Source organism: Saccostrea echinata, unplaced genomic scaffold (genome assembly GCF_033153115.1).
Source record: "Saccostrea echinata isolate AGI-Se365-2 ecotype Australia unplaced genomic scaffold, CSIRO_AGI_Sech_v1 ptg000030l, whole genome shotgun sequence".
In the NCBI taxonomy this organism is placed as follows: Eukaryota; Metazoa; Mollusca; class Bivalvia; order Ostreida; family Ostreidae; genus Saccostrea; species Saccostrea echinata.
This window is the reverse complement of record NW_026889779.1, coordinates 30,004,581-30,030,741: the sequence shown is the minus strand read 5'-3', so window position 1 is coordinate 30,030,741 and position 26,161 is coordinate 30,004,581. Positions and strand designations below refer to the sequence as shown.

The 26,161-nt window shown below is 33.5% G+C and overlaps 1 protein-coding gene across 4 annotated transcripts in view; it reads left to right on the top strand.

The window, feature by feature from the left end:
- The window catches only part of LOC133197675 (Golgi integral membrane protein 4-like), a 30,998-nt gene extending 8,980 nt beyond the window's left edge, over positions 1–22,018 (top strand). The window contains exons 7-13 of one of the 4 annotated variants that reach the window (XM_061333805.1): positions 582–887; positions 2,315–2,366; positions 10,134–10,222; positions 16,253–16,480; positions 18,597–18,678; positions 20,526–20,596; positions 21,556–22,018. In XM_061333805.1, coding sequence (XP_061189789.1) covers positions 582–887; positions 2,315–2,366; positions 10,134–10,222; positions 16,253–16,480; positions 18,597–18,678; positions 20,526–20,584 — 816 coding nt within the window. In that variant the 3' untranslated portion in view covers positions 20,585–20,596; positions 21,556–22,018. Of the gene's footprint in view, positions 1–581; positions 888–2,314; positions 2,367–10,133; positions 10,223–11,054; positions 15,145–16,252; positions 16,481–18,596; positions 18,679–20,525; positions 20,597–21,555 lie in introns of those variants that run through there. The other 3 variants (XM_061333804.1, XR_009722438.1, XM_061333806.1) reach the window with 3 other exon arrangements.
- The last annotated feature ends 4,143 nt before the right edge of the window (positions 22,019–26,161 follow it).

Here is a 26,161-nt window from a genome sequence, read left to right as displayed (position 1 = left end):
ATAGCAGGTTTTGCTTTTGCTGCATATTATCAGCTTTAAAGTATTTCATTTGTGAGTAACATGGAAAAGAAAATTCAAAATGAACTCTGTCAGAAATATTTCTTCATGACTAAAACTTAAAACGAGAGGTAAAAGTCTAGGAAAGCCAAATAAGGGGACACAACTATTTTGCTTATCATATAAGGCTAATCACATTGCACATAGTCATAGGTAGAACAGTTAAAGTCTAAAATTAAAAAAAAAACAACTTAAAAATCCTTTTCCTTATTGGGTGAAATTCAATGGCAGAACTAGTGAATTTCTAATGCAGGCGCAGCAGCATTGTTTATACTAAGTTCTAGGCAACTTATATTGGACTGTTGAAGGATTTATTACCGTATAACATTGACGCAGTATGCCAAGGAATATTTTATTATCCTGCTTGTTTTCTCCAATGGTAATTTCATGATCATAAGTATGATGATATTGTGGATCTTTCTTTTAGAAATAAGGAAATTTACTGCTCACAATAATTATTCACTCTTGCTGCAGTGATCCTCTCACAAAAGCACACAACCTATTTTGTTGTCACCCATTTTCAGCAACAATTTCAAGCTCAGCTTCAAGAGTCTCAACAAAGAGTGATGCAGTTACAACAAGCTGTTCAGCAGAATCAACTTGCTAATCAACAAAATCTGGCCATTCAGGGACAAGGTCAACAAAATCTGGCCAATCAGAGACTGGGTCAACAAGTAAATTTAGCCAATCAGGGATTTGGAGCAGGCAATGTCCCACAGAACCAGAATTTTATCAATCAGTTTGCCCAGAACCCTGCTAACAATAAAAATCTTCCAAATAATAACCAACAAGGGGATGATATGCTGAGGTTTAAACCCCAAAATGTTTTGGTTTGTATGCTTAATTAATCTTTGCATTCTGCAATATTTGCTACTAGGAATTATTCACACTTACAGAAATCGATAATGAAAAGTAAGAGTAAAAGTGAAAAAAGCAAATCATTTGACTAGCAGCTTTCAGGGCTTTAGCATGCATCTTACTGATATTAGTGAATCCTATCATACTGCATGTTTATAATTTTCTGATATGATGTAATTCATTGTAGTATTTGCATGAACAAATAATTTGTTTTTTGTGTTCTGGGTCATAGGATGGGCATTTGAAAAAGTTTGAATGTTGTTGATAAATTGTAAAACATTTAACCTAAGTTGAAGTTTTTCACACATGGAAAAGATCAGGAAAATATGTATGTATTACTGTTTGCATACATAAATTGACATATTCAAAATTTAGTGCAATTACTAGGTACTGACTGGTTGGTGTAATCATGGAGTTACAATACAGTGAGGACATGTCTAAACACACACATCATTTTGGTTTTAATGAGGAAATAATGGACAGACAAATCTCTTCTCAGTTTTAAACAATTGATGAATTACTGCAATATATCTCTGCAGTATTCTCCTCTGTACTCCTGCCATTGTCACTGTATTCATTATTCACAACAATGATTTTTACCTCTTATTTAGCACAAATGTCGACACAGAAAAATCTGCCATTTTTTAAAGAACTTTAGATAATATTAAAAATAATTTAGAACTCTTTTATTTATTCTTGCGTATGACAGAGTTAAGTATATTTTATCCAAACTGGAATTAATCTTTTTAGTTTTATAACAAGCGTTCCAAGTTATGTGGCCAAATGTTTACTTTGAACCTTTTCCTCAATAAAATATTATTCTCTTTCTGCATCATATTCATGGTCAGTATACTGAACACTCCGTATTATGATATGATTTAAGGAGATATTACATTACAAAAATACTACTGAGACATCACAGTATACATAGACTGTACCTGTACATAAATCGGCGTATTCAAAATTCAGCGCAATCACTGGGTATGGAGTTGTTGGTGAAATCATGAATTAATGCTATACATGTCCGTGCCGTACATTGTATTTATAAATGATTTCTTAGTGGTATTCATGAATTAGCGCATCGTTGTCTGAGCCAAAGCCGCTAAAATATGAAGCCCACTTTTTTAAGTACATATACAGTATTTTCCTGATCTTTCCAATGATCTTAACATTTTATCAAACAATATTTAGAACTTTTCAAATGTATAATGTTATGTAACTGATTGCCAAATTCATTTAAATATTTTGAAAAAGTAATGAAAAGATTTTTCATTGAAATGAATTTCCCTAAGATTTAATGTACTTTCTAAATAGCCATATACCAGGGGTAGTTACATGATCCATTCTGGTGTTTACATGGATTGTTTAACTATAAGCGGTATTTTTCTTTCTTCCTTAGGGTCAGCAGCAAATTGGGATCCAACAACAACATGGAGGAAATTCCATTACATGTAAGTGTAGTATATTTTTTTTACTGATAATTCACATTTTTTAGCTCACCTGAGCCGAAGGCTGAAGTGAGCTTTTCTGATCACTTTTTGTCCGGCGTCCGTCTGTCTGTCTGTCTGTAAACTTTTAACATTTTCGACTTCTTCTCAAGAACCACTTGGCCAATTTCAACCAAACTTGCCACAAAGTATCCTTGGGTGAAGGGGATTCAAGTTTGTTCAAATAAAGGGCCACGCCCTCTTTCAAGGGGAGATAATAAAGAATTAGTGAAAAATTAATAGCATCTTTTAAAAATCTTCTTCTCAAGAACCACAGGGCCAGGAAAGATGAAACTCAAGTGGAAGCATCCTCAGGTAGTGTAGATTCAAGTTTGTTCAATTCATGACCCCCGGGGGTATGGCGGGGCCACAATGGAGGATCAAATTTTTACATAGAAATATATAGGAAAAATCTTTAAAAATCTTCTTCTCAGGAACAACAAAGACCTGATTGGTCATATTTATATGGAAGCATCCTCAGGTAGTGTAGATTCAAATTTATTCAAATCATGACTCCCGGGAGTAGGGTGGGGCCACAATGGAGGATCAAATTTTTACATAGAGATATATAGGAAAAATTTTGAAAATCTTCTTCTCAAGAACAACAAAGCCATGATTGATCATATTTATATGGAAACATCCTCAGGTAGTGTAGATTCTATTTTGTTCAAATCATGACCCCCGGGGGTAGGGTGGGGCCACAATGGGGGATCAAATTTTTACAAAGGAATATATGGGAAAATGTTGTTAAAATCTTCTCAAGTACAACAAAGCCATTTGTTATGTTGACATGGAAGCATCATCAGGTAGTTTAAAATACAACTCCCCCCCACCCCTTCTCCCCCACCCCAACCCGGTAATCTTTTCAATACTGAACCGATTTGTGCTTTTGCTTAGTTAATGTGCTGAGGTGAGCCCATGGGCCTCTTGTTTCAAATCTTACATTAACTTCTATGATAGAAAGAAAAAAAATATATCCAAGTTCCTGAACATTTTATGATTTTCATGCATATGGAAAAAAGGAAGTTTTACAATTCTTACAGTTTCATAGCAATATTAAAACTTTTTGATACACTAGAATATAAGAGGAAAAAACAAGTAGGCAGTTGTGAACACCATAAACATTTTCATAGACATACAACTGCAATTTTCACAGCCCATTTTTTTAGCTCTACTGGTCAGAGACCAGAAGAGCTTATGCGATAGTAAGGTGTCCGTCGTCCGTCCGTCTGTCTGTCTGTCTGTCTGTCCGTCCGTCTGTAAACAATTTTTCAAAATGCTACTCCTCCTACAGTTTTGGTCTGATTTCAATATTACTTACCACACAAGTAGACCACACTAAGATACATAATTCTGTATATTGGTTTTTTATTTCGATGAACGGTGTTGCCATGGTTACTAAAAATAGAAATTTCTGTGAAAAACATTCAAAATGCTACTCCTCCTACAGTTTTGATCTGATTTCAATATAACTTGGCACACAAGTAGACTATACTAAGACGCATAATTCTGTATATTGGTTTTTGATTTCGATGAACGGTGTTGCCATGGTTACTAAAAATAGAAATTTCTGTGAAATACTTTCAAAATGCTACTCCTCGTACAGTTTTGGTCTGATTTCAATATTACTTGGCACACAAGTAGACTACACTAAGATACATAATTCTGTGTATCGGTTTTTGATTTCGATGAACGGTGTTGCCATGGTTACTAAAAATAGAAATTTCTGTGAAAAACATTCAAAATGCTACTCCTCCTACAGTTTTGATCTGATTTCAATATAACTTGGCACATAAGAAGACTATACTAAGATGCATAATTCTGTGTATCAGTTTTTGATTTCGATGAACAGTGTTGCCATGGTTACTAAAAATAGAAATTTCTGTGAAATACTTTCAAAATGCTACTCCTCCTACAGTTTTGGTCTGATTTCAATATTACTTGGCACACAAGTAGACTACACTAAGATACATAATTCTGTGTATCAGTTTTTGATTTCGATGAACGGTGTTGCCATGGTTACTAAAAATAGAAATTTCTGTGAAATACTTTCAAAATGCTACTCCTCTTACAGTTTTGAACTGATTTCAATATAACTTGGCAAACAAGTAGACTACACTAAGATACATAATATTTTATATTGATTTTCTGATTTCGATGAACATTGTTGCCATGGTTACTAAAAATAGAAATTTCCTTGAAATACCTTCAAAATGCTACCCCTACAGTTTTGGTCTGATTTTAGTATTACTTAGCACACAAGTAAACTACACTAAGATACATAATTCTCTGTACCAGTTTCGGATTTCAATGAACAGTGTTGCCATGGTTACTAAAAATAGAAATTTTCTTGAAATACTTTTAAAATGCTACTCCTCCTACACTTTTTTGTCTGATTTCAGTATAATGTAGCATACAAGTAGACTACAGAGATACATAATTGGTGTTATTGTTTTTTTGATTTTTTGAATGATGTTGCCATGGTTACTTAAATCAAAATTTCTGTAAAATTGTTTTAAAAGGCTACTCCTCCTACAGTTTTAGTTTGAAATAATAATAAATCTTGCCACAAAAGAGACTAAACTAAGGATCATTATTCTATTTATTGCTGTTGCAAAGTTTCAAGTCCAAGTGCTACTTTTATCTTCCTTTATAAATACAACCAGTAGAGCTACAGTCTCATCAGAGACTTCTGGTTAGCTCACCTGAGCTGAAAGCTCAAGTGAGCTTTTCTGATCACATTTTGTCTGTAGTCGTCTGTCTGTCCTTCTATAAACTTTTCATTTTTTCGACTTCTTCTCCAGAACCACTGGGCCAATTTCAACCAAACTTGCCACAAAGCATCCTTGGGTGAAGGGGGTTCAAGTTTATACAAATGAAGGGCCACACCCTCTTCCAAGGGGAGATAATTAAAAATTGGTGAAAATTTGGTGTCATTAGCTCACCTGAGCTGAAAGCTCAAGTGAGCTTTTCTGATCACCCGTTGTCCATCCGTCCATCTGTCCGTCCGTCTGTAAACTATTCACATTTTCAACTTCTTCTCAAGAACCACTGGGCCAATTTTAACTAAACTTGGTACAAAGTATCCTTGGGTGAAGGGGAGTTTAAATTGTTAAAATAAAGGGCCAAATGCCCTTACAAGGGGAGATAATCAAGAAAAGACAAAAATAGGGTGGGGTCATTAAAAAATCTTCTTCTCAAAAACCACTGAGCCAGAAAAACTAAAACTTATTTGGAAGCATCCTGGGGCAGTGTAGATTCTAAATTGTTCAAATCATGACCCCCTGGGGTAGGGCAGGGCCACAATAGGGAATCCAAGTTTTACATTGAAATATATAGGAAAAATCTTGAAAAATCTTCTTCTCAAGAACCACTGGGCCAGAAAAGCTGAAACTTAAGTGGAAGCATCCTGGGGAAGTGTAGATTCTAAATTGTTCAAATCATGACCCCCGGGGGTAGGGCGGGGCCACAATAGGAAATACAAGTTTTACATTGAAATATATAGGAAAAATCTTCTCAAGAACCACTGAGCCAGAAAAGCTGAAACTTATGTGGAAGCATCCTGGGATAGTGTAGATTCTAAATTGTTCAAATCATGACCCCCAGGGGTAGGGCAAGGCCACAAAAGGGAATACAAGTTTTACATTGAAATATATAGGAAAAATCTTCTCAAGAACCACTGAGCCAGAAAAGCTGAAACTTATGTGGAAGCATCCTGGGATAGTGTAGATTCTAAATTGTTCAAATCATGACCCCCAGGGGTAGGGCAAGGCCACAAAAGGGAATACAAGTTTTACATTGAAATATATATATATATAAATATTCTTCTCAAGAACCACTGAGCCAGAAAAGCTGAAACTTATAAGGAAGCATCCTGGGGTAGTGTAGATTCTAAATTGTTCAAATCATGGCCCCCAAGGGTAGGGCGGGGCCACAATAGGTATTACAAGGGGGAAGTCTGGTATTGAATAGCATGGCCAAAGTTACTCAGGTGAGCGATGTGGCCCATGGGCCTTTTGTCTTTTAAAAATCTTCTTCTCAAGAACCATTGGGCCAGAAAAAGTTGAAACTTATGTGAAACCTTCATTACATAGTGTAGATTCAAGTTTGTTCCAAATCATGACCTCCGGGGGTAGGGTGGGGCCACAATGGGGGATCAAAGTTTTACATAGGAATATATAGGAAAGTTCTTTAAAAATCTTCTTCTCAAGAACAACAAAGCCACAATTAGTCACACTGATATGGAATCATCCTCAGGTAGTGTAGATTCATATTTGTTCAAATCATGACCCCTCCGGGTAGGATGGGGCCACAGTGGGGGATCAAAATTTTACATAGGATAATATAGAAGAAAAAATATTTAAAAAATCTTCCTCTCAAGAACAACAAAGCTATGATTGGTCATATTTATATGGAAGCATCCTCAGGTGGTGTAGATTCGAGTTTGTTCAAATCATGACCCCCTTGACACCCCCCCCCCCCCCCCCCCCCCAGGTAGGGTGGCAGACATCTTTAAAATTCCGCTTTCAAGAACAGCAAAGCCATGATTAGTTATATGAATATAGAAGTGTTCTCAGAAAGTTTAGATTCAATTTTATTCAAAACATGGCACCTGGCTTAGAACAGACGATCAAAGCTTTACATATGAATATATATAGGAGAAGAAATCTGCTCAAGAAGAATGACAGGGCCATATTGACTCAGGTGAGCATTGTGGCCCATGGGCCTTTTGTTGAAATTGTGGGATTTTTTTTTTTACCATTGATACTGTTATAGATGACCATCTAGTCAGTTTCTTAATGTTAATTCTGAAATGTGTTATTTAATTGATTTCATATTTCATATGTAGGTAGCAAATCATATGGGCAATAACCCTATTGTTTTTCAAGGTCAAAGGTCAAGGGCACTATGACATGGATGAAAGTTCATTTCCACGTAATATCTGAACTTAAATTGAACTGTTGATGCAAGTGTTTACTTACTCTTAGCTAATGTCATGAGGATGATCTCTATTGATTTCTAAGGTCATAATTCAATGGTTATGGTCACTATTTCAAGTTGAATATATTATGTGAAGGCATTGTGTTTTCCCTCATCAAATTCTTAACTTTTACCAAAATTTGATTTCAGAACTATCATAATGATTGTAGTATGCTTCCTTATAAATGTGACTAATGGTAATTCTATAATCACTAGTACAGTACAGGCCACGAGTTTTCCCCGAAAAACACGGGGCCCCGTGGACCGAAAGTCCACGCTTTAGCGTGGACCTCGATCAATGTCGGCGTCTTTGAAGTTAGGGTGTCTGCGCACCGTGTAACACGGTGTGTACGCGCGGTGTATCACAATGTCCCATTACGATATCAAGCAGAACTTATAATAAAAACTTTTCCTTTCTTAATTTAATCAAATATATTAATTTCCTTTGAAATCAGATATTTTTCACTTTTTTCTTAAATATTATACAATTATGGACTCTTTCGGTGGTGAATGGTTTGTTATTCACCAGAAAAATATCAATATTGACCGAGGAGATATTAATAACGATATGCAGATGTTTGAACAAATAAGATGCCATAAAATCTAAGATCCACGCGCTCTTGTCCAGCGAAATACAAACTCTTCAAAATGTGTTCGTACATCCATGTAAGTCACGTTTCAAAAACCTAACTATACAAGAGAAAAAATATGTTCAATAGTCAGACTATTATTATACGGTATGTGGTATTTATCAGATGCATGCCTATTGGTTTATTTTATAAATCATTTTCTACGTAAAATTTTTTTTTAAAAAAATAATATGCATCTAAATAAATAAAATTAAAAAAAACGTGTCAGATACACACACATGAACTCTGCTCTCTGATTATATTACTCCGCGAATTATACATGTACTTTCGATTAAGGATTATTGCTGGTAACTCAAATCTGCTTTTTAACTACTGTACAAATATTACTTTATTCTGAGATTATTTTATGAAAAATGTTTCGTACGGTTTGCGAAAAAAAAAAAATCAATTAGCGAATGTAGAGCGGGGATGTATAGAACAAATTAAAGCTTCTCATGGTCAAAGTATTATCATGGTTTTAAGGAAGAAAATGTGTAGTTATAACCAAAAAAAAAAAAAAAAAATACCCAGCCTCTTTCAAGCTACATGCATTATGTTTGTTAACCCCCCCTCCCCCCCGCTTCGAAAGTCTGTGGATTTACATGTATATGTTACGTTATGGTGAAATAAAACAGTCATAATCTAACTGTTTACATGTACGTGTTTATATGTGTCTGAAAAAGGATAATTTACAAGTAAGTTTAAAATCGTGTGGTGGACTGGTGGTGTAACCCGGTAGATGAATTCGGCTGGAAGTCACTTGAGTGTGTTATACATGTACACATGATATGGTCAGGACGGAAGAATTTGAAAGGTGTGATAAACACACAGCGCCCCAGCCCTCCGGCTCTATCTAAATATATTTTAAAGAAAGGTGTGAACTCGGAACTGACCATAAGAATGTTTCAAATCACAAGAGAAATACTTTCCGCGTAAACAAACTTTCAGGGCCACCTAGCGTCGTGCGATTTTGATTGACAGGTAGAGCACGAGGATTTCCTGTGTTACGGAGAACAAATTGATTGAACACATTTGTAACTGAGTTGAATATAAAACAAAGTTACGGAATTTAAATAGTATTATATAATCATTATGGTTAATTGTGACTTTGGTAATGTAAATAAAACGAAGAATCAAATTTATAAGAATCTCTCTCTCTGACATTGTTTCTTTACACACTTTTCATTTAAATAAAAACTTACCGTATTAAATACTTACACTGAAAGGATTTTAAAACAAAGGCATAAATACTAGTTTATGAAAAGATAAAGTCAATCGTCTGTTACGAGAAATACTCTTAGGCATTATAAAAACGAAGATTTTTTTTTAGTTTTATGCGAAATGAAGTCTCTCTCTCTCTCTCTCTCTGACATCGGATCGTATACTACATGTAATGCAGCTCGATGGAGTCTTTCTTCGTGGCATGAGCACATAGAATTGAATTCTTCGGACATTAAAAATTTCAATCCAAATCATAATTTTAAAAAATAACTAAATAACTTAACGAAATACGAACTTCTAGGCGTATGATAACCGATTTTTTAATCCTACTACATGTACATGTGTCATTAGTTCGATTCAGACCACAGTCAATGTCTTCTAGATTTTAAAACGATGATTATACATATAAATCAAAGTGATTAATTAATTGTTTTTAAATTTTAAAGTTTTTATCAGCACCAAACGATTTCTCTGTAATGTTATGGACACGGTGCGGCACGGAGGGAATTTTTCGGGCACGGTGCGACACGGGGAGCATTAGCTGGGATTTTTCTAGACACGGTGCGGCACGGTGTGCCTACCTGTGTATTTCAAATCCACACACACCGTGCTACACCGTGTACACGGTGTAACACAGACCATTTCACACGGTGTGTTTTCCACCGTGCGACGGGGAAAACTCGTGGCCTGTACTGTATATACTTAAAGCTTTGCTATGTGGTAATGTTTAATCTTATCCCAAAGTGGAATTTTTTGCTACATTTATGCTGCTCTTGTAAACTGTTGACTAAGGAATAGATCTTGTATTTGTGAATACAGATGTTGTTTCCTATAAGAAGATAACCTAAGGATACATTTATATTGTGTAGCTATTTACTAGATGATATGCATTTTCTTTCAGTGAATCCAAAAGAGAAAGCAGAGCTGATAGAACAAAACCAGCAACAACATCAGGTTCATCCACCAAACGTAGACCACGACAAACCACAGGTAAGGCCAGTAACTCTGTACTAACAGTCCAGTGTCTAAAATCTAAAACCAAACAGTGAGGAAGAGTTGAAAACGTTCAGTTTTTATATCACTGGTTCAAATTACCTTGCATATATAAAGTATTTTAGAGTTAACTTGATGTTGTAAAGTTTGATTTGTGCATCTTTTATAGCCATCTGATAAAGTTTCATTTCTTTTTACTGTGTTAGTGAGAACTGTATACTATGAATCTTTTTTTGATTGACAATTCTAACATTATAATGTTCAACTGAAATTTTAATGCAAATTCGAATAATAAAAATCTTTAAAAAAAAAAAAAAAGGAAAGATGGATATGACTAGGGAGGATTCCTTGGTTGGACTGTACAATACAGTTTTAAAATTCTTCTATATATTCTTTGTTAGAATTGCATTTTGTATTTTAACACCCAAGTTATCTGCATGAAACTGTGTGTGTATTTGAGTTATTTCTAGTTATATCTGAGATTACTTGTACTAGTGCAATCTGTGTACTTATATATGAGGGAATGTTTCTGCAGTCAGTTTAATTGCAGATCTTGCAATGAAGAGTATAATTACTGTCAGAATGGTTATATTTTACAATAATCAATCTTTGCAAACAACTTTCTCTTTCTTAATCATGAGTATTATCATATTTTCTTGACTTAAGAAAAATAAATAATTTTTCAAATATTGGTTACTGCAGAAATGAAGTACCTTTTCCCATGTATGCCTTATTAACACTGCTCATAACTCACTAATCATGCTGATATCATGTGCATGAATTCTTACTAAGCAGAAAGTATATGGTATGTTGTATAAATCCTCTTTAGCACGAGAAGGTTGACGAAAGCCCAGGCAGTCCTATAAACAAAACGGCCTTGGAACACCGCAAAGATCTGGAGGAACACCCAAACATTCAGCCACCAGAAATCCTTGATGCAGAGGAAATTAAATATGGTGAACATAAAAAAGAGGAGAAACCATCTAACAGTGCAAATGTGAAACCAAAATTAGGTGACCCTGTTTTACAGGTGTTGCCTCCAAATGAAAATTTACAAAAGCCAGAGGTTCAAGGTTTTAATATTCAGCCACCAGGGGGAGCTGATGGTAAAGATAATGCGGAATCTCAGAAAGAACAGAATTTATTGCCCCCAAGAAAGTGAGGAAGAGAAATTCTGCAGTTTATGAAATGTATATATACAGTCTGTGACATGTACATGAGGGATGAGTTTTATCTATACTTAACTGTACTTAGTGCTTTCACATTTTATCTAACCCAGACAGGGAGAGATCAGTGTATACCAGTGTCAATAACACTGCCTACTTTGTTAGATGTATGTTTAACAGGAGGCAATTGTAAATCTCTTAAATCTGGGACAAGGGAATACAGTCCTTTTATTCTTTTAATTCAAATAACTGCCAGAGGACTGTTGTTTTCCATACCTTTACCAAATTCATTATAATCACTTACAACTGTTACTGCTTCCTATTTAGCTCACCTGAGTTACTCAGGTGACTTATTGTTATCTGTTTTTGTCTGTCGTCATCTGTCATGTGAACATTGAAACTGAAACTGCTGAACCAGTTTTAACCAATTTTGGCATATAGCATCTATGGGTGAAAGAGAACAAAAATTATGAATTTCATGGTACCTGCCCCCATGAATAGGAAGAATGCCTTTTCCAAAATTGTTAAATTTATGGCCCCTGGGTAAGGGGTTCTAGAGTTATGGTTATCTATTATGATCATGTATGGAATTTTTTTACTCTGCTTTAAGAGAAGTTATTCCCCTTTGTCATTCACGTATGATAATTAATTGCTGTAAATAATGTAATTGATAGGTAAATTAAGTAAATAATTAAAGAAGAATTTTAATGTATAATTCAAAAAGGACTTTTGTAGTTTTTGATAGTCAGGTAACTTGAAAATAATAGATGAACAAAAATGAGACAAATATAACATATACATGTATGTATATTAAGAATTAATTTTAAATGCTAAAGCACAATTGCCTTGTTACATTTTCTGATAGTGATAGAGGGAAGATAGCATTGGCATGTACAGGCAAGCTTCTGAGTTGTTGCTGATTACTAAACTAAATATTTTGTTGATCCCTGATCTTCCTATTTCTCTTGATTTTTAAAGTTTCAGTTTATTTTGTAATACTTGATCATTATTCCTTTACAGGGTTGTATTATACTCAGGTGACTGTTAAGGCCCTTTGAGACTCTTGTTAAGGAAAGTCATCCTTTTTGAAAAGTTTGTGAGGATATGAACTTTGGGACTTTTAACACAGGCAATATAGACTACAAAATCAATAGAGCAATTCTATTACAGTGTACACACCCCTGTAAACAACCTACCAAACCTTTTGAAAATGAAATAAAGTTCTTTTTCAATCAAATGTAGAGATAGGAAAACCTCTTGAAAGTTTTTCACCTCAAATGAGCCTAGGATATTTTGATGGTTTTCAGAATAACAATAGATATTCTTAGATCTTTACTCTGTGTTTTATGGAGGGAGACTTGTTAAGGTCAAGATCTAGTAAATGAGTTTAGTCTGTCTTTTGGTGCTAGATCATTATGATGTCATAATTGATTTAATCTTAATTTTTCCCGTATTTTACGGCTATAACAGAATTAAGTAGAAAATGACACATTTTCATGAAATTCAATTTGAAATCATTTCTGAAGGAACCCCGATACCTATGTTTAATTTAATATCATTTTAAAGAAGAGGTCAAGAAGATATGAAAAACTGTTTACTGAGAGACTGTAGGCAATATTGATACATTTTGTTTGTCTGAGATGGAGAAAACTCCCATTTTTATACCTGATTTTCTTCATTTTTCATTAAAAAGGGCAGTTGAAAATATGTTTTTTCGTTGCGTATATCTAAAAATTATGCCCTGATACACCTCAATTCATTTAGCTATAATTGTAAAAGATTGTTAAAGGAATTTGTTTCTCAAATTTGAGAAATCTGTAGGCACTCTTCATTTACTAGATCTTGACCTTAAGTGATTGTGATGTCGTAATATGTATGATCTTTAAAGAAAAGTTATTTTTCTGTTCATTGGTGGTAGATCATGAAATGATGAAGTGCTGAATTATTACAAAGTGTATGTTAATTAAGAATCAATTTTGTGGGCGGGTTGAAATTCCATAGTTTATATGTCATAGGTTTAAAAATATTACATACTAAATGCGAAGAATGCAAAAAAGAGACCATTCAAAAGGTTTTAACATTTAAACAATATTTGAATATTGAGAATGGTAAAAGAATGATATCTTAGCATCCAAACATGCCTTATATTATGTAAATAAAAAAATGAAAAAAAGTGAGGCTATGTTTTTCCAGCACATCTTTAGGAAAAATTATGAAAATTCATTTAAAATCACTGTAAAAATTGCTTGCAAAATATCATGATATTATCGTGATATTTTTGGGGGAAAATCGCGATACAAAATTTTTGGTGATACCCATCTCTAGTTATATATAATCAAATAGAGTTGCTTAGCAACTGAAACATGTCTTCCAGTATCCTGTCAGAGTCACTATTTGTATATTTACAGAATGTATATGCACCAGTTCCCAGTAATAAACTGAGATATTTGACTCTTTATACAAAAAGGAGATATTTGATATCTGTAAGAAAACCATTGTATAAATTTTAATATGATCCATTGTGTGTGAAGAGGTTAACTAGTCATGGTTGTTTTCATTAAATTATCAGCTGTCAATCCAAATGAATTAAATGCTCTTTCTGTCTTTCTATTCTTCAGGGACTGGTACGTTAGGTGCATTTTGATTATTGATGTGATATGTATTAATGATTTGAATTACCAATAAAATAATAATAATGCTAGTCATAGTGTATGGTGATGATATGAATGTTAGTTTACATTAAGTGAAACCCTCAGATTGTTCTTGCATAGAAATGAGAGAAAATAATTATCAGAATGATTAACATGAATGGAATAACTCATGATTTTTACATTGTTGTCAACATACAGAGAAAATTATAGAAATAGTTCTTTGTTGTTTATACATATACATATATACATGTAAATAAATATAGGTATTGCTTGTTATATGTACAAGTAGAAATATACTTAAAGGCCTGGCTTTAATGAATGAAAGCTAGAAATCTGTATATTTAGTTTACCACTTTTTGAAAAAAATGCATGTAAAAAAAAGTTTGGAATATGTAGCAAAGTGTGTGAATAAGTGTCAGAGTCATCTTTTCTTTAATTTATAACTAAAGGGGAAATGTCCATCACTTGATCTCTGATAGTATTCTCGTAGGGATGTGATTTTTTTTTTTCTGTACAAAGTAACTCTGTTTTCAGCTTAGAAATTTGTTTTCTTTAATCCTGACTTCATGATGATTTTTGGTAATTGTATTTATCAAAATCATTTCAGATTAACTGTGTAATATAAATATTTTCTGTTGTCCTTTCTTAAGTTCCTATTTAATTTTGAGGCTATGAACAACAACAGAGAAAAAAAAGATTAAAAATGAGTCCTAGCTTCGATACATCTAGTAATTCTTATAGATTGTCCGAGATCTACCAACATTATAAAACACTGATCTTGCATATATGTCCAAAGTTTATAAACCACAATTTATTGAAATATTAAAGTTAATTTTTTTTAAATTCACTTCAACATTTGAAGACCCATAGTATATGTACCGGTATACTTCATTTGTTGGATCCATTCCGATGATAGAATTGGTTACTTTTGTGACAAAAGAGTTTCTTGTTTTTTAATGTTTACATGGTTATATTTTTTTATTGTGGGTTTTTAAGTGGTCTTAAGCTATGGAAATACATGTTACTGGATAAATATTAAATATAGTGATTGTATAATACAATATTTATATGTACTGAAATTTATTAAACTACCATAACACTCTGTTGGCTTGTTCCTTTGTCACAAGGAAAGAGGAATTTGTTTTGCTTAAATGCACAGTTTTATTTAGATAAGCTGTGGTTAATAGTAGCAGTAGGCATTTATATGGTAAACTGTTTTGACAAGATGTAACACAGAAAGCATAATGCATGAAATATATCTTGAGTTTTGTTTTTTTTTTTTTTAATTTTTAAAATTCTGTCCAGTGCCATTGAACTTAGGTATCTTTAACAGCAATATGTTAAATACCAGGGAATATGTCAAAGACAGTCCAAACCTTTTATGAATATGAATTTCATCCCCATGGAATATCTCAAAATTTTCTGACAAACTGACTTAGTATGTTTGTGGAGTTACCAAGGTTTGACTGTTCTTTTACACTTGAGGAATTTTTTTCACTGTAATTTATTACATAATTAAATTTACTAAGTATGTAGGCCTCCTTAATAGTATTTTATTTCGCAGAATATGTTAATGAATATAAAAGATACAAATGACATTGATTACCAGAAAATGTCTTTCAGTGCAAGGAGAACAGGCATTTTAAATTCGTAAACTGTAAAGCTGATCTAATACTTTGTGAGTACAAACCTTGCCTGTAAAAGCTTTTTGCATTCATTTTAATTTTACTGATTTAAACAACATTTTCTTGAGAATTGACTCAAAAGCATCAGGTAAGCCTGGCAACAGGGTCTATAGGGTTTGGTGGAAATCTTGGCTTCTGCAAGTTCTTCATGCAGATCTCATTTAAGCATAAAAGTGTTTACGGTGTTTGGTGCAACCAGTTTTGTTTTGTATGCATAAAATGCTTGCACTGCATGGCAATTCATGAGGGCATTTAGCTTGAATTTTGCTTTTGAACTTTACAATGCACAGACTCAGAGGTCAATTTTTACTCCCAAAATGACCTCTGCATCATTGAGTATTTGCTTTTTGTTAATTATTAACCTTGCTTTTAAATGTAATTCATGGCATGCACATAATCAGCAGCTCATATTGAAATGCTTTAGTTTATCTAACTTGAAGATTAAATGATCTATGTTTTTTGAGGGAGGTCAAAAACTTTAATATCTGTACAAGCATGTAACAAAGCACTATGATAATCTTTTAGGAGGAGGAGAAGGAGGAGGTTCATAAACCACCAGTGGGGGACAACAATAATGGGCCACCAGTGGAAGACAACAATAACAGGGCACCGTTGGAGGACCACAATAACAATGTGGTTCATCAACAAATCGTGGAACCAGTGATCCATCACAATCAGGAGGACGAAGGAGAAGTCCTGAGGAGTGATGATAAAAACATTGGCAAAATGGACAGACATCCTGAAGAATCACGGGTATGTAATAGAGAGAGGCATCCCAGGGAATTGTGGGTTAAGTAATGCACAGATATCCCAGGGAATTGGGGTTAAATAATGGACAGACATCTCGAGGAATTGTGGGTAAATAATGGACAGATATCCCAAGGAATCAAGGCTAAGTATTGGACAGACATCCCAAGGCTTTGTGGGTAAATAATGGACAGATATCCCAAGGAATTAGGGCTAAGTATTGGACAGACATCCCAAGGCTTTGTGGGTAAATAATGGACAGATATCCCAAGGAATTAGGGCTAAGTATTGGACAGACATCCCAAGGCTTTGGGGGTAAATAATGGACAGATATCCTAAGGAATTAGGGCTAAGTATTGGACAGACATCCCAAGGAATCATGGGTAAGTTACGAGCAGATATCCCCAGAAAATATGGGTGAGTTATGGTAATGAATAAATGTCAGGATGGGCATGTCAAAGCCAGATTCAGTAAATGTATTAGTTTCATTACTAATGAAACATGAAGCATTCTTGTCTTATGGACATATTTCTAGTTTTTTCAATCTATTCTAGATCTTTCACTATTCAAGTTCATTTCACCTATGCTATTTTTAATGTGAAATTATTCTGCCATGAAATATAAATAACTCTGTATATATTGGTTGAAAAAAAAAGGGAGTTCAAAATTGCTTTTCTTCCTTGTTCCTTTTTTTAGCTCTACTGGTCAGAGACCAGAAGAGCTTATGCGATAGTAAGGTGTCCGTCGTCCGTCCGTCTGTCTGTCTGTCTGTCTGTCTGTCTGTCTGTCCGTCTGTCTGTAAACAATTTTTCAAAACGCTACTCCTCCTACAGTTTTGGTCCGATTTCAATATAACTTGGCACACAAGTAGACTATACTAAGATACATAATTTAGTGCATCGGTTTTTGATTTCGATGGACGGTGTTGCCATGGTTACTAAAAATAGAAATTTCTGTGAAATTCCTTTAAAACGCTACTCCTCCTACAGTTTTGGTCCGATTTCAATATAACTTGGCACACAAGTAGACTACACTAAGATACATAATTTAGTGCATCGGTTTTTGATTTTGATGGACGGTGTTGCCATGGTTACTAAAAATAGAAATTTCTGTGAAATTCCTTTAAAACGCTACTCCTCCTACAGTTTTGGTCCGATTTCAATATAACTTGGCACACGAGTAGACTACACTAAGATACATAATTTAGTGCATCGGTTTTTGATTTTGATGGACGGTGTTGCCATGGTTACTAAAAATAGAAATTTCTGTGAAATTCCTTTAAAACGCTACTCCTCCTACAGTTTTGGTCCGATTTCAATATAACTTGGCACACAAGTAGACTACACTAAGATACATAATTTAGTGCATCGGTTTTGATTTCGATGGATGATGTTGCCATGGTTACTAAAAATAGAAATTTCTGTGAAATTCCTTTAAAACGCTACTCCTCCTACAGTTTTGGTCCGATTTCAATATAACTTGGCTTACAAGTAGACAACACTAAGATACATAATTTATTGCATCGGTTTTTTGAATTCAATGGACAGTGTTGCCATGGTTACTAAAAATAGAAATTTCTGTGAAATTCCTTTAAAAGACTACTCCTGCTACAGTTTTAGTCTACTTCTAATATAATTAGGCATACAAGAAGACTATACTAAGATACATAATTTATTGAATTGGTTTTTGAATTCGATGAACAGTGTTGCCATGGTTACTTAAAATAGAAATTTTTGTGAAATTCCCATTAAACGTTACTCCTCCTACAATTTTGGTCTGATTTCAATCTAATTTGGCACACAGTTAGAATACACTACGATACATAATATGTATTTCTGTTTTTTTATTTGAGTGAATGGTCATGGTTACTAAAAATAGAAATTTCCGTGAAATACATTTAAAACGCTACTCCTCCTACAGTTTTCATTTGATTTCAATATAACTTGGCACAGAAGTAGACTACATTAAGATACATAATTCTAATTATTGTTGCATGTTGCAATGTTTCAAATCCAAGTGCTACTTTTCTTTTGTTATACAAACAGACCAGTAGAGCTACAGTCTCATCAGAGACTTCTGGTTCCAATTTGAAATGACTTTTGAGGATTACTTATAACTGTAGGGGGATCATGACGATGCTAGGCTGGTCCAGGCTGTAGAAGATGGAGCGGGGGATGAGAATGCCGAGGACAGGGATGAGAAGGGTGAGGAATTCACACAGGCTGATATAAAATAGGACTTTTGCTAATATATAAATAACTACTAGCAGAGTTTTCCAAAATAATGATATATAAAATCAAAATTAAAAAGTTACAAAATATTACTAAAAATATTCTTTCATCTCACTAATTAATTTTACAAGTTTATTAGCTTGCATGCTTTAATATCAGGTTTATGATTTTTCACTATTTTTTTTTCAATCCTTTCACTCTAATAAATCTAACTTTATAATAGATTATCATTTACATTGTAATCATGTGAAACACACGTAGAAGCTACTTATTAAAACACTTAGCTAGAGCTTAACTCCTCGTTTACCACTTGCTTAATTAATTAAGAAGGGGGTTAGCTAGAGCTGAACTCCTCGTTTACCACTTGCTTAATTAATTAAGAAGGGAGTTCTTTGATTGTTGATCCTTTAGTAAGTTTGACAACAGGAGTATGACATAGGCTCTAACTTGACTGTTTTACAATATCTGTAAAAGACCAAAATCCTGCCTCTGTTATGTATTCTACCCCGATAATCATCCATGTATGAGAATACTTCGTTATAGAAGTATTTATTATTTAAAAAATATTTAAAGCAAAATCAACATTTTTATCTCTCCAAAGAAAGTCTCAGAAATATAGTATTCTTGACATACCTTCTAAATTACATGCAGATTTGGTTCAGTGTATTTAAATTTCTGTCAGTCCTCTAGCCCAGGACTAAATATATTTCATTAGGGCTGACAACTTCTTCAGGAGTATTCGGGACCTGACTTCACTTTTGATCTCATTCTCTCTTTTCCCTCATTCATTCCTTTAGTGAAAGAGAGACGGAGATCAAAAGTGACCTTGTCTAAGTTTTATGGCCCCGGAACCAGAAATTGTTAGTTAATGGTCCTGATCCAGTTTCTATCATTTGTGCCAGGAGGTCAAGTGCACAGAAATTGACAAGTTTTTGTTTGTGCTTTCATTTTGTAAAAGGGTAGAGTATGAAATTAAGGAATGATAATTCTAATTTGTGTTCATTTTACTCAGATTTTCCTTGTCTAGCATGTTTATTAAGAGGAGGAGGTACTAGTTCCATAAGTCTATCTAATTCTCTGTGTCTCTGTATCGTTAACGAGAGGACATAGGTGAATATTATCTCCTCTAATTCTCTGTGTCTCTGTGTCATTAACGAGAGGACATAGGTGAATATTATCTCCTCTAATTCTCTGTGTCTCTGTATCATTAACGAGAGGACATAGGTGAATATTATCTCCTCTAATTCTCTGTGTCTCTGTATCATTAACGAGAGGACATAGGTGAATATTATCTCCTCTAATTCTCTGTTTCTCTGTGTCATTAACGAGAGGACATAGGTGAATATTATCTCCTCTAATTCTCTGTGTCTCTGTATCATTAACGAGAGGACATAGGTGAATATTATCTCCTCTAATTCTCTGTGTCTCTGTATCATTAACGAGAGGACATAGGTGAATATTATCTCCTCTAATTCTCTGTGTCTCTGTATCATTAACGAGAGGACATAGGTGAATATTATCTCCTCTAATTCTCTGTTTCTCTGTATCATTAACGAGAGGACATAGGTGAATATTATCTCATCTAATTCTCTGTGTCTCTGTATCATTAACGAGAGGACATAGGTGAATATTATCTCCTCTAATTCTCTGTGTCTCTGTATCATTTACTAGAGGACATAGGTGAATATTATCTCATCTAATTCTCTGTGTCTCTGTATCATTAACGAGAGGACATAGGTGAATATTATCTCCTCTAATTCTCCGTGTCTCTGTATCATTTACTAGAGGACACAGGTGAATATTATCTCCTCTGATTTCAGATCCAGACTACAATGACGAGGATGACAATGTTTATGACGGAAAAGGGAGACAAGTGTAGCTTTTACTAATGGTAGGTGGAGGGCGGCTCAATAATCAATATTTCTGAGAATTTGTTTATTGCATGCCTGGTGAAGACTTCTGCTTTTGCAGGTTTAACTAATGATTTACACACTTAGATCATAGAAAAGTATTATTTGTAAACTCTTCGCTTAATTCTCATATTCACACCAAAGATTTTCAAAATTGCAAAAAAGTTTACCTAAGTGCTTGTTACACTAAGATACATCAAACACAGAGGATATTTCTTTTATGGAAAACTGTAATCTATCATAAATGGTGATAATATACAGGGTTGTCCCTAAGACCTAGGGGTTGGGGAATTTCCCCAACTATAATGGTGTAATCCCCATTTATTATGATATTCCCCCCTCAATCCCCTGTAAGGGGAGGAACCCCAGGCCCCCTTCTACTTTTTAATATCCCCTGCTATTAGGGCTGGGTATCGGTTGGGAATTTCATATTGCCATATTTGGAACTTTATTGTGATATGTATTGCAATATTTTTAATAACAGTTAAAATGCTCTTTTCTTATTTTATAAACCTCCATTTATAAGTACAGTGTATAAAACTTCTATAAACATGTTGTAACCAAAAATGGTCTAGTTGATTTCATTACAGTTTGGCAACTAAATGCAACTAAATGCATTCATACAACAGAAACCTTTAACATTTGGTAATGTTGGGTATGATTGAAAACATTTGACATCTTAAATTTCATATTTTACATTTATAAATCTAAAGCCCATGCATTTTGCAGGTATATCAGTACAGGAAAAACGTATTGCAATACGATGTTTTTTGTTAATGAATCGCAATATACCAGAATATCGATATTATTGCGTAGCCCTACCTGCTATTTCAATTCTTAGGGACTACCCTGAATATATAAGCATGAAATAGTCATACAACCTTTTAACTACCTAAAAATAAAAGTTTCTTATAGTGTCTCTATGCTTTATTTCTTTTAGAGCACCTTCCACCACTTGAAGCACCAAAACTCCACAAGGAGAAAAAACACAGAAGAAAGAAAAGGAAACATTAATAGTCTGTGATAAACAAACCATTCCAGTCAAGCTCCAAACTTGTGGACAGTTCAACCCTGTACATGTGTCACTTGCCAAGCATGGAGCCGAATAATCATTAGGAATGAATGAGTTGTAACAGAACATATTCAGCATAAATCATAGTGTATTGTATATATGTCATAGTGTCCATTTAGAGCAAGTGTGATATGTGCAGAATTTTTTACATTTGTATGTGAGAGTGTCTGTTACTCATTCATTCAAGTTAAACTTTGGGATTTTTATTCACTTACTTTGATGAAAAATCAAGTTGTTTTGAACGCTTAAAGTAAAATATTATAAGTTATGATAAATTATTTTATTATTGTTTAAGGAAACAAATGAAAGAAAGGGAAAAAAATGTTCACAGAAATCTTGTTTAGCATTGTTTTAACAAAGTTAATATTATTAATGTGTTTTGTGTTGTAAAGCATTAATTCATTTTAGCTTTACATCAATTTTATTATTTGAATGATCATCATTTTACATATGAATGTTTGAAAATGATAAAGGACAACTTTTTCAATTTTTTTTTTTCATAGTGTATTCAACCACAAGTGGCTTGCTTTATGTATCATATATCATTAAAATCTATAAACTTTCTTCTAGCAATATATATATATATATATATATATATATATATATATATATATATATATATATATATATATATATTTACCTGCAATGACCTTTTTATCTGTGACAGGTGGTCATCTATCTTATTTTCTTCATGTCAGTTGTCATATAAAGACATGGCTACTAAAATAGCCAAGGTATGCTTTGCAGTTTTTTGAATATGCAGACATGGATTTTCTTAGTATTCACAGTATTATCAAAGCTCAAAAATACTTCATATTTACCCAGAATCTCCATAACCCAGAAGTTGTATTTATAAATTAGGTTCTGTAATTTTCTTTATGTACAACATAAAGTTATAGGGCCTACTACACATTGTAACGTTTGTATTGATTTCTCCTATTTTAGTCATAAGACCACTACATGTGTTATAATACGACATGCTGTTTGTAGAGAGCTAATTAAGTTAAACTTGTATGAAAATTTGTATTTGTTTTTCAGCTTTAAATAAGGTACTGCATAGGTTAGTCCAGCATATAGTATTAGACCCTTTTCCTGAAATTTGTAACCTTCTTTAAAAGTCTCCCTCCTTTATTGAAAATTTCAGATGCATCAAGTTTAGAGTCATTTGTATGCACAGTGCTCCCTTTTACAAAGAAAGATATGAAATCTTACTAACAACCTTTTATTGTGAATCATTGAAGATTTTGTTTTCAGTTTTTTATGGCTATTTATGAAATTTTGATTTCAGATTTATCAAATACCAGTACTTGTACAGTAAAACCTGTCTAATTGTCATGCACTGGGAGATAAATTTTCTGTTGAAATAGACGGGATGTCAGCTTGTATAGTGTAAAGAACATAGAGGCATTAAAATAGGAATTTAAATATGGGTCAGAATTCACAGTGAAATGGAATGCACAGGTGTCAGATTAGACAGTCTTCACTGTACATACAAAATACTGGGATGTACATATATATCATATTATCCTGTAATACCTCAACATGGTAGGACTGTAAACTAGATATCTGAAGGTTTGTAAAAACTTCTAGATATCTGAGGGATTGTGATACTGGTTTTGAAATTCCTGTTGACAAAGTTGGGACTGTGGACTCAAGTTGACTTATTCCTGGTATTATATATACCGGTGTTTGAGATATCTGTATTTATTCTGTCTGATGTATCTGAATATCAAGTCATGTATAGGTCACTTTATCTTGTTTTAAATATTTAATGACAGCAGAAAGCAGTTTAATAGGGCAAGTTTTCTTTTCTCTGAATTTTTTTTCCGAGTTGTTTGGTAGAATGGAGGCCATTATATTGTGATAATTCTGGTCTGTATTGCTTATTTGCATGCTTTAACTACACAAAAATTTTCTTAGATCTGTATTTTTCCTTTTTTTTTTAATGTTGAGATTGGTTTTCATTGTTATATTTTGTTTCAGTCAACTTTATTATTGTATTAGATTGTGAATAAATATCTAACACTTTTAGATTATTTGTACAGTTGTGTAATAATTCAACATTTATCTTCAATAAGGAATCTCTGTAGAAAATTTAACCTTATCCGGAGTCAAATTTCAGTTTATATACAGCTCCAACCTACCCAATCTAAAAAAAGACATAATTATGTTGGAAGAAACTTATCTTGTTAACAGTGTTGTGGGCCTGATTTAAAATCTAATTAACACATATAATGGAGATATAGCTTTTGTATTATGTGGGTTTACATAGTTTACTTGTAATATTTATATTTTTCTTTACATTGTATTGATATTTGTATAGTATTAGTCTAGCCATATCAGCAATACTTTAGAGTTGTTCTGTCTTTTGTGAAGAAGAATGTGATACTATCGGCTTATTTAATACCATTATATTGTTTGTAGAATCATAGCACAAATGTTTTTGTGATATTTCTCAGAATGGAACAGAACGCGAGCTATACATGTCCAGACAATGACCGGTCTGCCATTAAACTTTGAAATAGTGCACATGCTGTAAAGCTTATTTTTCCAAATTTTTTTCTGTTTTAAGAAAAATGTTTTTTCTTTATTTTTCTGATTTGTTGGAGTATTATGCATCTGATTTTATATTACCTGCAATTTTTTCCTGGATTTTCTTTAACAAGATAAAACATTTGCAATACATGCATGTATCTCTAAAATGCAAAACTTTTAACCAATTTAAACTGAAATTATACACTATGTTTCATTCTTATTTGTCTTCTATTTTGTTTAATTTACATTATAGTTTACAAGTCAGCAACAGCATGGTTTTCTTACGCTATAGATCTTATATGCCTGTCTATTGATTGCATTTTTCTGTCCATCTGTTGTAAACTTTTTACTGTCTCTGGGTCTTATCTTGCACAATGCAGTGTGAGGCTTAAGATCATCAAACCTTGTTAGTTTATGTATCACAAGGAAAGCTGTGTCACTATCTAATAGTAGGTCACAGTGACCTCATTTTGAAATATGGCTATGCATATAATCAAACTGTTTCTGGATCAGGTCTTGGATAACTGCGAGATCTTGTTAAGTATCTGGGGTCATAATCTTTTTAGGTGATGGACCAGGAAGGGGATTGTTGTAACACAACAGTAGGTCAAATATAATCTCATTTTGAAATTATATTGGGTTAGAACATACCTTACACACTGTGAAGTGTACAGTATATTAGGTAGCATGGAAAGGGTTGTGCACAACAGTATAATTGTTTTGGTAACTGTACCAAAAATACAATGACGTACAGTGATGTTTTCATTTTTTCACAAAAACTGAATCTCAGGTATATAGGTATGGTCTCTCCTGTAAATTTTGTTCACTACATCGGAGGCTCTGATAAAGTAAAATGAGATTCCATGCTGCATGAGGTTGTTATGATTTTTTGCTAGTCTCTTTGACAACAGATAATTCTTAGATCTCTGTTAGATTATATATATCTTATATCTGTCCTCTTAATAAATCTAGATGGAACTGTTTTTGTGTGAGTTTATGTTAAGGTATAATAAAGTGCCATTTGTTATCTGCTATGTGTTTTGTTTTGTTTTTTTGAGAACTTGGAAAAATTATAGAGGTAACCTTGTGTACCTTTTCCAATCTGCCAGATCATTTGAGGATTGCAATATTTCAGTTTACTCTTGTCCAGCATGTAATTTATATTGTGCCAAAAACGAACATAACATTGATGAATAAGTTATAGCAGTACTTATGATGTGTAAAACTGGTTAATGAAAGGTCATTATCAAAGACCACATATGGGACAGTTATGCTTCAAATGTCTGTCCCACATATCCAGGGCTCCAAAACTTCGCAGAGTAGTCATTTGTCATAAACGGTGATTTTCAAGGTAAGATCTCAAATATTCTTGGTGCCAAACACCCACCTTTGTTTGGGCTTAAGGAGTGGGCTGGAAAAATAATGGGCAAAGTGCTGGCTAAATGATAAGCTTGCCAAAATTGTACTGTCCATGTACAAGTGTAGGACTAAGTTGGTCATATATTGGTAATACATTACAACCTTTGAAAATCATCCCATTTACTTGTGGGACCAGATTGGAGCTATGATAATCATATATTTCTCTTTCTGCCTGCTGCCATACCACATTTGATCTTTTCTTCCATGTTGCAATACAGTTAGCATGACACACCAATAAGAAAATAATTCATTATAACAAACCCATTATGTAATAACTTTTAATGACTGGTTATGTAAAAATAAAGTTTTCCTTATTTTTCAACAAATCAAAGGGATTGGAATGCTGTATTGAACAATCATAGAGAGGGAAAAAGGAATTCATTGACAAAGGTACAAAGTCGGCATACACGATAATACTTTTTGTTATCATCTAAAATAACAAAAAGGCCCATGGGCAACAATGCTCACCTGAGTCACTAATTCCTCCAGATAAAGGAACATTCTTCACTACATGGTGATG